The 13,623-nt window shown below is 45.2% G+C and overlaps 1 protein-coding gene across 5 annotated transcripts; it reads left to right on the top strand.

Annotated features, from left to right (window-relative positions):
• The first annotated feature begins 1,008 nt into the window (after positions 1 to 1,008).
• Positions 1,009 to 12,834, top strand: LOC133401757 (casein kinase II subunit alpha-like). 5 transcript variants are annotated; one of them, XM_061675104.1, is made up of 15 exons: positions 1,009 to 1,108; positions 1,796 to 1,887; positions 3,345 to 3,426; positions 3,909 to 4,037; positions 4,116 to 4,227; positions 4,317 to 4,418; positions 9,510 to 9,560; positions 9,668 to 9,727; positions 9,805 to 9,888; positions 9,980 to 10,090; positions 10,206 to 10,307; positions 11,250 to 11,350; positions 11,529 to 11,677; positions 11,792 to 11,881; positions 11,966 to 12,834. In XM_061675104.1, the coding sequence occupies exons 4-15, from the start codon at positions 3,937 to 3,939 to the stop codon at positions 12,079 to 12,081; spliced, it is 1,179 nt and encodes a 392-aa protein (XP_061531088.1). In that variant the 5' UTR covers positions 1,009 to 1,108; positions 1,796 to 1,887; positions 3,345 to 3,426; positions 3,909 to 3,936; the 3' UTR covers positions 12,082 to 12,834. The 5 variants fall into 5 exon arrangements, with proteins under 5 accessions (XP_061531088.1, XP_061531090.1, XP_061531091.1 ...); XM_061675106.1 differs by having other exon boundaries at positions 3,350 to 3,426; XM_061675105.1 differs by lacking the exon at positions 1,009 to 1,108 and adding an exon at positions 1,116 to 1,235.
• The last annotated feature ends 789 nt before the right edge of the window (positions 12,835 to 13,623 follow it).

Consider the following 13,623-nt stretch of genomic DNA (forward strand, 5'->3'; position numbering starts at 1 on the left):
ACAGTTTACAATACAGAATGGCCATGTTATGGATTCCCCCCCATCTATATAAGATAATAAAAAAGGGAAACAGTTTTGGGTGCAGAAGGTTTTTTCTTTTCAATTTGTCAACATGAATTTTGTAAATAATTGATTGTAAAATATATTTTTGTTTTCACAGTTTGTTCTTTTTTCTTTTATTTCAACAAATGGGAGTTGAATCACGACTTCTCTTTTCTTTACTTTCTTAACTGTACTTTTACGGAGGGTGAGTACTTTTGCCATCTCTGATTGTGTATGTAATTGGCAGTAAAAAGTCATTTTTACTTTTGTACTTAAGTACATTTCAGTCTGCACTTTGTTTCCTATACTTAAGGATTTTAAGCAGTACTTGTACTTTTACCAGTCTTTTTTTTTTAAGTATGTTCACTGCGACTTAAGTCCAGAGTGTGAGCACTTTTGCCACTGCCGACATTCAGTGACAATATGTGAGCATTTGCAATGGTTTAATGCAGTGATTTCCAACCAAGGTGCCCTAGGGAGATCATCAGAGGTGCTGTGGTAAATTATCCAAGTTCATTTAATTTGTCTGGAAATGATTATTTATTTATTACAAATATAGCGTTGTTCCTCGATCTATGCCGGCGACGTATCGTGACAGGCACAATTAAATGCTCTTCCATTAAATGGCAAAAGGTGCAACAAAAGTGTATATCCACGTTGCCATTTTTAAAACCGAATAGGTCATGGCTTCCTGTGACTAAACAGGCCCACATTTCAAACCACAATGACATGAAATCATCATTATTCATACTTTTTGTGACCTTTATTGGTCTTGTGCTGTGAGATTCTTTTTTTAATGCAACATGGGTGCCTTAGCTTCGATAGAAGGCTAGGAAATACTGTTTTTAATGTAATTGTGTGTTACTCACTGTAGAAAAGTCTAATAATGCAGCCGAGGGAAGAGGAATTATGATGTGCACCTTCAACGCGACCTGTTGTTGGCTGATCCAGCCCCAAAAAAGTCATGGGAAAAAGAAAAGGGAGAGCGCCCCCTGGCGCAAACGGCGCCCGAGCTAAGCTCCTGATCCCAAGCATCGCCATATTGACGTCCCAGCAACGCTGAGAGGTAATCGTATTCGAACACGAATCGTCGTCCGTTTGTGACCACCGTTGACCGTTCTCCATTCGAGGGGCGACGGGGAGCACGTAGCGCAGTCTCGCCACCTCTCTGCGGCCACATTCGTCTTTGCGGGGTGCGTTTTTAAGGCGTTGTCAGCCAGTCGCCTCGCCATTCAAGCAGGCTATTCAAGTCCCCCATGAGCCTGTTAGCTTAGCACTTTTTTAGCTCTAGGAAATACATTTTTATGAAGCTTGTGGCTCGGCTAAACATAAACGATAATCATACACATCGGCGGTTCGCCCCTCCCGGTGGCGAAAATGGAATTTGTCGTGGGCTCGCGTCCTTGTGGCGGTGGCTCGTCCTGTAAAATGTGACTTCCAGCCGGCTTTTCCTTCTCCACTTGACGAGCTAATGCTAACTTTTTAGCAGCCCGGCCAGCTAGCCGGCTTGCCCTGCTCGGCTAACGTTAGCTCCGGAGCTGCATTGCACTTGTGCAGGCCGTTGACCATTGGGCTTTCGCCGGGGTCGTTAAAGCGTGAAGCGACCAAATTATTGGCCACATCCCCACGCAGGTCTTTGACACCTTTTGTTACATCAAAGATACTTAGTCGTATGAGCCATAATGGTTGGCGTGCGTTAGCCTCATTGACAGGATTGATTGTAATCAACCTACTTTTGTTTTTCCCCTTACAGGAGATATTGCCTGGTTGTTGTCCCCAGTGATGACTGTATTGAACCCTGTACGTCCCGATTAAACTGGTTGGATGCCCCCATTTAACATTCAGGTGAATTGACGTTCTCATGCCTCTATTTGGTTGTGTAATAATTTATTGCCTTTTAAAGCAATTACAATTTTATAGGGGCTGTCACTATTGAATATTTTTAGTATGGATGTGCGATACCACTTTTTTTTTTCAGACCAATGCCAGTACGACTATTCACATTCACTCTTGAGTACTCACCGATACCTAGTACTGATACCACTAGTGCTTTTGATATATTAAAAGTTCAATTAACCCAGTGACAGATAATTGTGATCAAAGACCTTTCTTCCTGTGATCCGCATGATGATTCGCCGATGTGTCAAACTGCCGAAATGTAGCGGCAACTTGGCTGGTAGCGATGCACCGAAAAGAAAATTACTGAACAAAACTAAAAATGAGGAACCCAAGGCCGAAAAGCGAAACCCGAAACACTGGACGAAATTACTAGGCCTATTATTATTAAAATTGTATTTTTCGCTATGACTGCAAAGCTCCCAACCTGTAGAAATTCACTTCCAGAACAATTTGTCTGAATTTACCACAAAATAATCATTACTCTATCATTGTCATTATTATTAAATTATGACTACGATATATTTTTTTTGTTTTAATGTATTTTTGGCATCACCGTAATGGTGGGCACATTTACAGACAAATGTCTTCTCTTGCATGCTATTTTTGTATTTCGTGTATCCACTGTTGCTGCTGATAGGGTGCAAATTCCCCCTATGTGGTACTAATAAAGGTTATCTTAAATTATAAATAGTTATTATATTAATGTACATATGTTTTCTCAGGTGACGTAGCGGACTAGCGGCGAAGCACTAATTCATTTCCGGCTTCCGATTCCGGTCCCTGTGTGGCTGTCTAGCTTTATCATGTATTAGATTAACTGATTAATGTGAAGGCCTCCTAATGTGAGATGCACTTGTGAGGCTGCTTCAGGTTCAACTACAGTACATGTCAATCACAGGTTATTCATACTACGGCTGTAAAAAGCAATTATTTTCATAGTAGATTAGACTAGATCATTAGATCCTTTTTTTCCATAAATTGATTATGATTTAGTTACCGGTTTGGTCCGTACCATGCCAGGAAATAAGGAAAAATATTGATCATTGTTTTTCAAAGTAAAAAGAGATGTTGGCAAATGTGTGATTTTGATTAAAGGCAAAGATAATAAATTTCCTATCACGAAGGAAAGAAATCAGATTATATACTTTTGAGAAAGCAGAGAATTAGCCATTTTAAGTTAAACAGTGACTCTAAAGGATGAATCGATTATCAATATAGTTATCGATTAATTTGATCGATGAATTTTTGATTAACTGTGACGCCTCTATTTTTATGGTAAGCAAATCTACATTAGCTTCCTTTGTCTTGGTAACTAGTCCAAGTCCCTCTGTGTTACTGTATGTAAATTGGTTGCAATTGTTCTATCCACACTTAAAATATTTCTTCTCATATTTGATTGCCAGCGTAGCTCTCGAACTTTAGAGGCCTCTCAACTAATCTCGTTGCCCTTCATCTGTCACCATCTTCCTGGAGGGAACCTCCCAGGTATTGTGTAATCTTGTACGCAGCGAGAAAATATTCCAAATATGTACAGTAGATCCTCTACTGCACAGGTGTCAAACTCAAGGCCCCGGGGCCAGAACCGGCCTGCCACATGATTTTATGTGGCCCGCGAAGGCAAATCATGTGCTTCCATGATTCTTGCTAAAATCTGCATCAAAATTTCTAATTGTCATATAGCATAAATGATAACGTTGAGATATTGAAAGCGTTTTTGTTACAAGACATGAAGAATAGTTGAAAACCCCTTTACCCTTGATTTCTGATTCCAAAACTAGTTCATAAATTTTGTGTGGCAATACGATGAGGCGATTAAAAGATTTTTATGGTTTCACAGTCATAGCGGCCCTCTGAGGGAAACCGTAACTACAATGTGGCCCGTGACAAAAATGAGTTTGACACCCCTGCTCCACTGTATTTGTTGAGGGAATGTGCACTTCCATGACCTCGTTGCTGTTTTTTTAAAGGAGATCTCGAGAAGATTCTGTGTAGAATATGTCTGGCCCTGTTCCAAGCCGCTCTCGAGTTTACCCCGATGTGAACACGCAGAGACCTCGAGAATACTGGGATTATGAGTCCCATGTTGTTGAGTGGGGGTAAGGCAAAGACGCGCTGTTAAGCATTTTAGTTGCGTTTGCCAATTGATTATTCATTTCTACATTGTCGCCTTGTAGAAACCAGGACGACTATCAGCTAGTCAGAAAACTCGGTCGAGGCAAATATAGCGAAGTGTTCGAAGCTATAAACATCACCAACAATGAAAAAGTGGTCGTAAAAATACTAAAGGTATGACACTCATCAGGATGTGGACTAGCGCTAAAGCAAAATGTGTCGCAAATGTTCCGTCATTGTTCCTCTCTTCTGTACTTTCAAAGCCGGTGAAGAAAAAGAAAATCAAGAGAGAAATAAAGATCCTGGAGAACCTCCGGGGCGGCCCAAATATCATCTCGCTGTTAGATATTGTCAAGGATCCCGTGGTATGTGTTTGCACTCAACACAATATATTTGGGCCTCCAAGTTCCTCCACAATGTGTTCTGTGATGCTCTCGACCTCCGATTTGATCAACTTGCAAAACAAAAATTCCCACTGAGATTTGGAATAGTTGGTTCAACAGTATAAATGTTTGGCATCATAAAACCTTTATAAACTGGACAGGCAATGTTTTAATAATCATCTTAACATTGGCAACTCTCAATTATAAAGAGTTAAATGTTACAGTATAATAATATGGTAAAAAGCACTTCAATGACAAATGAAGAGGGGTAATAAACACTGATGTACCTAGTTCATCTCAATATCAACCACTAATGTAAAGTGTGCGAGCCCCGGTTTTAAACAGGCCCCAGGGCTAAATTATTAAAGACATAGTATCAATAAGCTCCACTCTTTCATTTATTTAGGCTACATAAATGTTATTTTGCACCTTTTACCTCTCTGAGCTCGTTTCTAACTTACAATAAAATTAAGGTATCTGTCTAAGAAGTATTTTCACAATCAGCTCCACACGTGAGAGGCATGGCTGGCTCCTTCCCTTGCAGTGCTGGGCGATCATCCTCCGATATGATTCGTAATGTTATATAAAAACGTCTATGGTGCCATATAACCCTATAGCGTTTACATTATTTTGATGTGTGGGCTGTTAGGGTAGCTCTGGTGCTATACTAACGCCGTATCCCAGCATTTAAATTCAGCTTAGCTCAACAGTCGTCATCATTGCGTCTCACTCTCGAGCCATAACTAATTGGTTTACACTCAATCCAACATTTACACTAATGTGAATGTTTGGTTATTCTTGGTTTGAGTTGTCATGCCTGAAAGAGTGACAGAAGGATGATGATCATTTATTTTCATCACGCGCAAATCTCTCGGCTTCAGAAGGTGCTCCAAGTGATTGACAATCATGAAGTGTGATTTACGTTTCTCAAAGGTTTATGGTGACAATGCATGTTTCCATAAGTCCAGTCAATCGAATATAATGGGGGAAACATACGCAACCTTAACAAACATTGAGCAAAATACGCGTCCTATTTAGTGGAGAAATGCACCATTTTTCAACTAACCACGAGACCTGCTAGTTCATCAGTCGCTGCCTCGTCTTCCAGCAGTTCCACAGGTATGCTAGCCAGACCCGCAAAGATTTCTAGATAGATTGTTTGGCGACACATATATTTGACAGATATTAGAGTATTGTTAAGACTAGTAGTATTGTTAAAATCTTACCCTATCCCTATTACACGCGCATATAACACGCTTATCTCACATACGTGAACACAAGTGATAAGCATATGCTGGCTAGTTCATGAAGCTAACGTAGCAGCATACTAGAGTTCGTACTCGGCGGGTAAATCCCCAATCACTGTTCGCATTGACAGTTACGAATGACTAGCGAATCACAGTCGAATCGTTACTCCTTGTACTATTCAGGAATAAAGATATGACATCAATCCATCCATTGTCTTCCGCTTATCCGAGGTCGGGTCGTGGGGGCAGCAGCCTCAGCAGGGAAGCCGAGGCTTCTCTCTCCCCAGCCACTTCCTCTAACGCTTCCGAGGGGATCCCGAGGCGTTCCCAGGCAAGCAGAGAGACGTAGTCTCTCCAGCGTATCCTGGGTCGTCCCCGGGGTCTCCTCCCGGTGGGACGTCCCCGGAACACCTCACCAGGGAGGCGTCCAGGAGGCATCCTAAACAGATGCCCGAGCCACCTCATCTGGCTCCTCTCAATGCGGAGGAGCAGCTTCTCACCGTATCTCTAAGGGAGAGCCCGGACACCCTGCGGAGGAAACTCTTTTCGGCCGCTTGTACCCAGGATCTTGTTCTTCAGCTCGTGACCATAGGTGAGGATAGGAACGTAGATTGACTGGTAAATCAAGAGCTTCGCCTTTCGGCTTAGCTCCTTCTTCACTACAACAGACCGATACAAACTGCATCACTGCAGACGGTGCCCCGATCCGCCTGTCGATCTCCCGTTCCATTCTTCCCTCACTCGTGAACAAGAACCCAAGATATTTGAACTCCTCCACTTGGGGAAGGATCTCATCCCCGACCTGGAGAGGGCACTCCATCCTTTTCCGACGAAGGACCACGGTGTCAGATTTAGAGGTGCTGATTTTTATCCAAGCCGCTTCACACACTGCTGCGAACCGCTCCAGTGAGAGTTGGAGATCACAGCCTGATAAAGCCAACAGAACCACATCATCTGCAAAAAGCAGAGATGGAATACTGAGGCCACCAAACCGGACCCCCTCTACACCTCGGCTGTGCCTAGAAATTCTGTCCATAAAGGTTATGAACAGAATCTGTGACAAAGGGCAGCCTTGGCAGAGTCCAACCCTCACCGGAAACGAGTCCGACTTACTGACGGCAATGCGTACCAAACTCTGACACCGGTCGTACAGGGACCGAACAGCCCGTATCAGGTGGTTCGGTACCCCATACTCCTGAAGCACCCCGCTCAGGCCTCCACGAGGGACACGGTCGAACGCCTTCTCCAAGTCCACAAACCACATGTAGACTGGTTGGGCGAACTCCCATGCACCCTCGAGGACCCTGCCAGTGCTGGTCCACTGTTCCACGGCCAGGACAAAAACCACACTGCTCCTCCTGAATCTGAGATTCGACTTCCCGACGGACCCTCCTCTCCAGCTCCCTTGAATAGACCTTACCAGGGAGGCTGAGGAGTGTGATCCCCCACTGTAGTTGGAACATACCCTCCGGTCCACCTTCTTAAAAAGGGGGACCACCACCCCAGTCTGCCAATCCATAGGCACTGTCCCCGATGTCCGCCTAATGTTGCAGAGGCGTGTCAACCAGGACAGCCCTACAACACCCAGAGCCTTGAGGAACTCCAGGCGAATATCATCCACCTCCGGGGCATTGCCACCGAGGAGCTTGTTAACCACCTCGGTGACCTCAACCCCAGATAAGAGAGCCCGCCTCAGATACCCCAGACTCTGCTTCCTCGTGGGAAGGCGTGTCGGTGGAATTGAGGAAGTCTTCGAAGTATTCTCTCCACCGATTCAAAACGTCCCGAGTCGACGTCAGCAGCGCCCCATCTCCACTATACACAGTGTTGATGGTGTACTGCTTCCCCCTCCTGAGACGCCGGATGGTGCACCAGAATTTCCTCGAAGCCATCCGGAAGTCGTTCTCCATGGCCTCACCGAACTCCTCCCACGCCCGGGTTTTTGCCTCAGCGACCACTAAAGCCGCTTTCCGCTTGGCCATCCGGTACCCATCAGCTGCCTCAGGAGTCTCACAGGCCAAAAAGGCCCGATAAGACTCCTTCTTCAGCTTGACGGCATCCCTCACCAACGGGTTCAGGGATTGTCGCCACGACAGGCACCAACTACCTTATGGCCACAGCCCCGGTCGGCCACCTCGGCAATAAAGGCGCAGAACATGGCTCACTCGGACTCAATATCCCCCGCCTCCCCCAGGACATGGGTGAAGTTATGCCGGAGGTGGGGGTTGAAACTCCTTCTGACAGGGGATTCTGCCAGACGTTCCCAGCAGACCCTCACAATACGTTTGGGCCTGGCACGTCGGACCGGCATCTTCCCCCACCATCGGAGCCAACTCACCACCAGGTGGTGATCAGTTCACAGCTCCGCGCCTCTCTTCACCGAGTCTCCAAGACATGCGGCCGTAAGTCCGATGACACGACCACCAAGTCCAGCATCGAACGGCGACCTAGGGTGTCCTGGTGCCAAATGCACGCATGGACACCCTTATGCTTGAACATGGTGTTCGTTATGGACAATCAGTGGTGATCACAGAACTCCAATAACAGTACACCGCTCGGGTTCTGATCGGGGGGGGGCGTTCCTCCCAATCATGCCCTTCCAGGTCTCACTGTCATTACCCACCTGAGCATTGAAGTCCCCCATCAGAATGTAGTAGGAGCGCTCTTCAGCACCCCCTCTAAGGACTCCAAAAAGGGTGGGTACTCTGAACTGCTGTTTGGTGCATAGGCACAATAACAGTTAGGACCCGTCCCCCCCACCCGAAGGCGGAGGGAGGCTACCCTATCGTCCACCGGTGTGAAGAGCCCGACACTCCCACCAGAGCCCAAGCCACGTGTGGAGGCGAGCCCGACTATATCTAGTCTGAACTTCTCAACCTCACACACCAGCTCGGGCTCCTTCCCTGCCAGAGAGGTGACATTCCACGTCCCTAGAGTCAGCTTCTGTAGCCGGGGATCGGATTGCCAAGGTCCCCGCCTTCGGCCACTGCCCAGCTCACACTGCACCCAACCCCTACGGCCCCTCCCACAGGTGGTGAGCCCATGGGAAGGGGGACCCAGGTTGCCCTTTCGGGCTGTGCCTGGCCGGGCCCCTTGGCTGCAGGCCCGGCCACCAGGCGCTCGCCTTTGAGCCTCACCTCCAGGCCTGGCTCCAGAGGGGGCCCCCGGTGACCCACGTGCGGGCAAGGGCAACCTCGATCCATATATTTTGTTGGTCATAGGGTTTTTTAGAGCCGTGCTTTGTCTGGTCCCTCACCTCGGACCTGTTTGCCATGGGTGACCCTACCAGGGGCGTGAAGCCCCAGACAACTTAGCTCCTAGGATCATTGGGACACACAAACCCCTCCACCACAATAAGGTGACGGCTCAAATGACATTGTCCAACAAATGAAAAATACAATTTTTAATTCTTTGAAGACTATCTTAAGAACCGGTTAACTATTTATGATTGATGGCCCCAACTGTTTTCTAAGCAGATCGCGGAGGAAATACCACTCGTAACACACCCCACACCTCAGGATCATGTTTCAGAGACATCTGAGAATCTGACCTTTGCTGACTTGGATCGCAAGGCAGGGAAATTGCCCAAATTGTGGCCCAATTGTCAGTATGCACATACCCCGCTTCAGACAAGTCTCCATACTTCCCAGTAACCTGCGCTGGATATTGTTCTCTTACACTATCTTTCTATTAGGAAGTGCAGCCAAAAGGAAAATGAAAACGCACACCGAGTTAAATGAGGTCAAACGAGGTCCATTTGCTCTATGATCAAGTGCATCTATTCACTTGGCCAATTTTTTTTTTTTTTTTTTTTTTTTTTTTGTAGTCCCGAACCCCTGCTCTGGTTTTTGAACATGTGAACAATACAGACTTCAAGGTATGGCTCAACTTGACTTTTCATCTCATTCTAGAGCACAACAGCCATCAAATAGCAATTCATTTACAATTGACCTGTATGTGTTTTTTTTTTTTATTATTTCACAGCAATTGTATCAAACCCTATCTGACTTTGACATACGGTTTTACATGTATGAAATCTTAAAGGTAAGTAAAATTTATCAGTTTGTTTTTAAGCACTTTGTGTCTGTGTAATCTGAACATATTACGTCGCTGTTATTTAGGCTCTGGATTACTGCCATAGTATGGGCATTATGCACAGGGATGTCAAGCCACACAATGTAATGATCGACCACGAACACAGAAAGGTACCGGCTCACTTTTCTGCACTCAAGTGACAACATTCAATTCAATGTCATGTTTTGAAAACATTTAATATGTACTGTTGTCAATGTTCAGCTCCGCCTAATCGACTGGGGCTTGGCTGAGTTCTACCACCCAAACCAGGAATACAACGTGCGAGTGGCCTCCAGGTACTTCAAAGGACCTGAACTACTGGTAGATTACCAGGTGAGGATAGCATGTTTTTGAGTGAGAGTTTTTTTTTTTTTTTATGTATTTATTTATTTATTTATTTTTAAGACTGATTAAATGCAAAACATAACCAGTTTCTTGTCTCCCGCAGATGTATGACTACAGTCTTGACATGTGGAGTTTGGGCTGCATGTTGGCGAGCATGATCTTCAGAAAGGAACCTTTCTTTCATGGTCACGACAACTACGATCAGGTAGGACGACGACCGGCATTGTTCTGCAATGGTTTTTTTAATATACCGTGTTTTCGCGACCATAAGGCGCACCGTATTAAAAGGTGCAGTCTCAATTACGGGGTCTATTACTGTATTTAACACACACAAAAGGCGCACCGTATTATAGGACGCAGGCACGGTAAAACATACGCTAGCTTAAAACACACGGTAGCATGCACGCTAAAACATACCTGCTAGCGTATGTTTTTAAAAAGGCAGCGGAAGCAAAACTGAGTTCGGTTGTACTTTATTCAAGTATTTAACCATGTAAACAGTGAGTTCGGTTGTACTTTATTGAAGTATTTAACAATGTACTCACGTTATTTTTTTATCAATCCTCATCCACAAATCCATCAAAGTCCTCATCTTCTGTATCCGAAATGAACAGCTGGGCAAGTTCTCCATCAAACATGCTGGGTTCCCTCTCGTCATTGTTTGAGTCAGTCTCGTTGTCAGGGGGCTGTTCAGCAATGATGCCGGCTTTCGCGAAAGCTCGGACAACAGTCAAAGCAGATACCTTAGCCCAGGCATCCACAATCCATAAGCGTGTCTCTTCGTAGGTGCCATTTTCGGGGATCCTTAGCCAAACCTGTGTTGTTTTGCACAATGCACTATATACCGACTGGGGGAGTGCATTTAGCGTCCTCTTTCCCGCGCACCCTTCCCCCTTTAACGTCCGCATACTATCCTCAGTCACGTCCGCTTTTCCTCTGTATAAGCAGCGTGTCGGCAGGAAATGCTCCCAGTCAGTCAAGCGGAGCGCTCATCAAAGTCACACAACATTTACAGATTTTGGAACTCGGTGCACACATAAGGAGCCCCGTCCATTTTGGAGAAAATGTAAGACTTATAAGTGCGCCTTATGGTCGTGAAAATACGGTAGTGTGGTTGGCATCAAATAACGGTTCCATGAATTTGCAGCTTGTGCGAATTGCAAAAGTCTTAGGCACAGAAGACCTGTACGACTACATCGACAAATACAACATTGAATTGGATCCACGGTTCAACGACATCTTGGGAAGGTAAGACAAAGAGGCCGTCCTTCTAAAAACGTTTTCAGCATCCCATTCCCACTGATAATTTATTTTACATACAATGAACGGGCTGGTGGACGATGTGCGGACTGCATCATGAAAAACCCTTAACAGTTGGTGGTCCGCAACTTTTTACCATTCCTTTCCATGCTTTCCCTTTCTTTAGACACTCCCGTAAAAGGTGGGAGAGGTTCGTGCACAGTGAGAACCAGCACTTGGTCAGCACAGAGGCCCTGGACTTCCTGGACAAACTGCTGCGCTACGACCATCAAGCCCGGCTGACAGCCAAAGAGGCCATGGATCATCCATACTTCTGTTAGTGCACCTTTTTGTTGTTGTATTGTATTGTATTGATTGGGGCAGCTGACCTAAACGGGGCGCATGTGTATTAGCCTGCATCCTGTGATATGAACCCCATCTTCATTCTAGTTCCCATCGTCCGAGATCAGGGAAGAGGGGCCACTCCTGGAGGGATGGCGGCCAGCTCAACACCAGTCAGCTCTTCAAGTATGATGGCTGGTAGGTTGTGCTATCCCCGATCGAGAATAGTCCCCACCCCGGCCTGAGCCCACATGAGTAAGCCACCTTTGTTGTGTGTCTCAGGCATCAGCTCAATGACCTCCGCACAGCCGCTGGCGAACATCGCTGGATCACCCGTCATCTCCGCCCCCAGCACTCTGGCCACACAAGTCCCTGCAGCCACTGGGGCCCAGCCCTGAGGGACTGCACACCTCCCCCCTCCTCTATTGCCCCCTAGTCCTGTGTTTGTGTGTGCTCATGGCCACATCCTGCCTAGTTCTCGCTGTGGCCCCCAGGCCACGGTTCCCCTTTTTATGTCGACAATAACAAAGATTTAAATTGCTTTTCACATTCATTTATATTTTGACACCTGGACTTGACAGAACATGTATCGTTGCACCTGTCAGGATTATTAGAATTAATTTGGGTGTGTTATTTGACAATTCTAATAAGATGTAGACATGAAGAGAATGGATAATAAAATTTATTTTGTATGTTCCGAATATACAGTCTTGCTTGAAACTGTTTTGGTGCAGGATCCTTCTGTACGACACTGTGAACCTCCCCACGACTTCACGTGACAGTCAGGACTCTGGTGTGCTCAGTGTTGTGCGCACACAACACACACACACACACACACATCGCTATGTGCAGGGGTTGTCGGTCTTTTGAAGTTGTTAGTTGCTATAATTCAAGAATTGGACTTTTGTAGATATTCTACAGTAACTGTCAGGTTGCATGCACCCAATGCTGAATATCACAGGGTCGATAGATTGCCAATTTTATGTTACGTTCACTTCTGTACGTGTATGTATGTGTTCATGTTTGTTTTTTTATGAAGTCTCTTACAAATGATTTTGATGACAGATAATTTTGTAACTTTTTGTTTTATGTTGGGAAGAGGCATCACCTACAGAAAACAACTTGGAAAAAAATAAAACAGTTTAAACGGGTTTGCAGGGACGGTGTTTTTGAGTATAACCCTCCCCTATTGGCACCTCAGTATGTCACAGATCTGGTGACTATTTCAATCTATTTCAGCACCTTTGCATTTACAGTTTGAAGCCAAAACTGTATAGGACGACCTTTTAACTGCAGTACCAGTCAAAAACACCTTTTCATTCAATAGCATGAGCCGGTGTGTTCAAACTTTGGAGTGGGATGAGAGATTTAAAATTATCTCCTTATCAGTGTTGTGAAAGGCATTCCAAACTATTTTAGGGCCTTGCAAATTGCAATTAAATGTAACTAGATGACGTGTTTAAAAAAAATAATAATAATAATATAAACAACGGCAGTTCAGGCTGGACAAGGCAGTGGCTCCTCAGTTTTGCTCCTCGCAATTGTCTACGCAAACGCAGCACAATTACAGTAAATAGTCGGATGAAACATCACATCCTATTTCTAAAAGAATCAGACGGAAAGCCAGTGTTCGTGATTTCGGGACCGTCGTAAACACGTTCGACCACTGCTGTGTATTTTGTCTCGATGTCAAAGCTTTTAGCCATACCTCTATTAAATTTACAGCAATAAATGTGTTCTATGAAACACAGTAATGCGAAAAGTAAATCATTTTTTAACTGATAAAAAAAATAAATCGCGGGCGAAATGTTTCCGGTTTCCTGTTCGAGGCGATGCTGCATTCAGGTACGTCTAACACGTGGGAAATTACAGACCTAACATTTGTTAAAACAGTTCAGTGGATTTTTCACCGGGTGGCAAAGTGCAGCAAGCTATAATGT

The sequence above is a fragment of the Phycodurus eques genome, chromosome 4, assembly GCF_024500275.1.
Source record: "Phycodurus eques isolate BA_2022a chromosome 4, UOR_Pequ_1.1, whole genome shotgun sequence".
NCBI classification, from domain to species: domain Eukaryota; kingdom Metazoa; phylum Chordata; class Actinopteri; order Syngnathiformes; family Syngnathidae; genus Phycodurus; species Phycodurus eques.

Excerpts from the sequence above, each read along its gene's own strand:
- LOC133401757 (XM_061675104.1), top strand. The coding sequence starts at position 3,937 with ATGTCTGGCCCTGTTCCAAGCCGCTCTCGAGTTTACCCCGATGTGAAC. Across the intron at positions 4,228-4,316 it reads TGGTCGTAAAAATACTAAAG|CCGGTGAAGAAAAAGAAAAT; the intron begins GTATGACACTCA and ends GTACTTTCAAAG. Across the intron at positions 11,351-11,528 it reads TTCAACGACATCTTGGGAAG|ACACTCCCGTAAAAGGTGGG; the intron begins GTAAGACAAAGA and ends CCCTTTCTTTAG.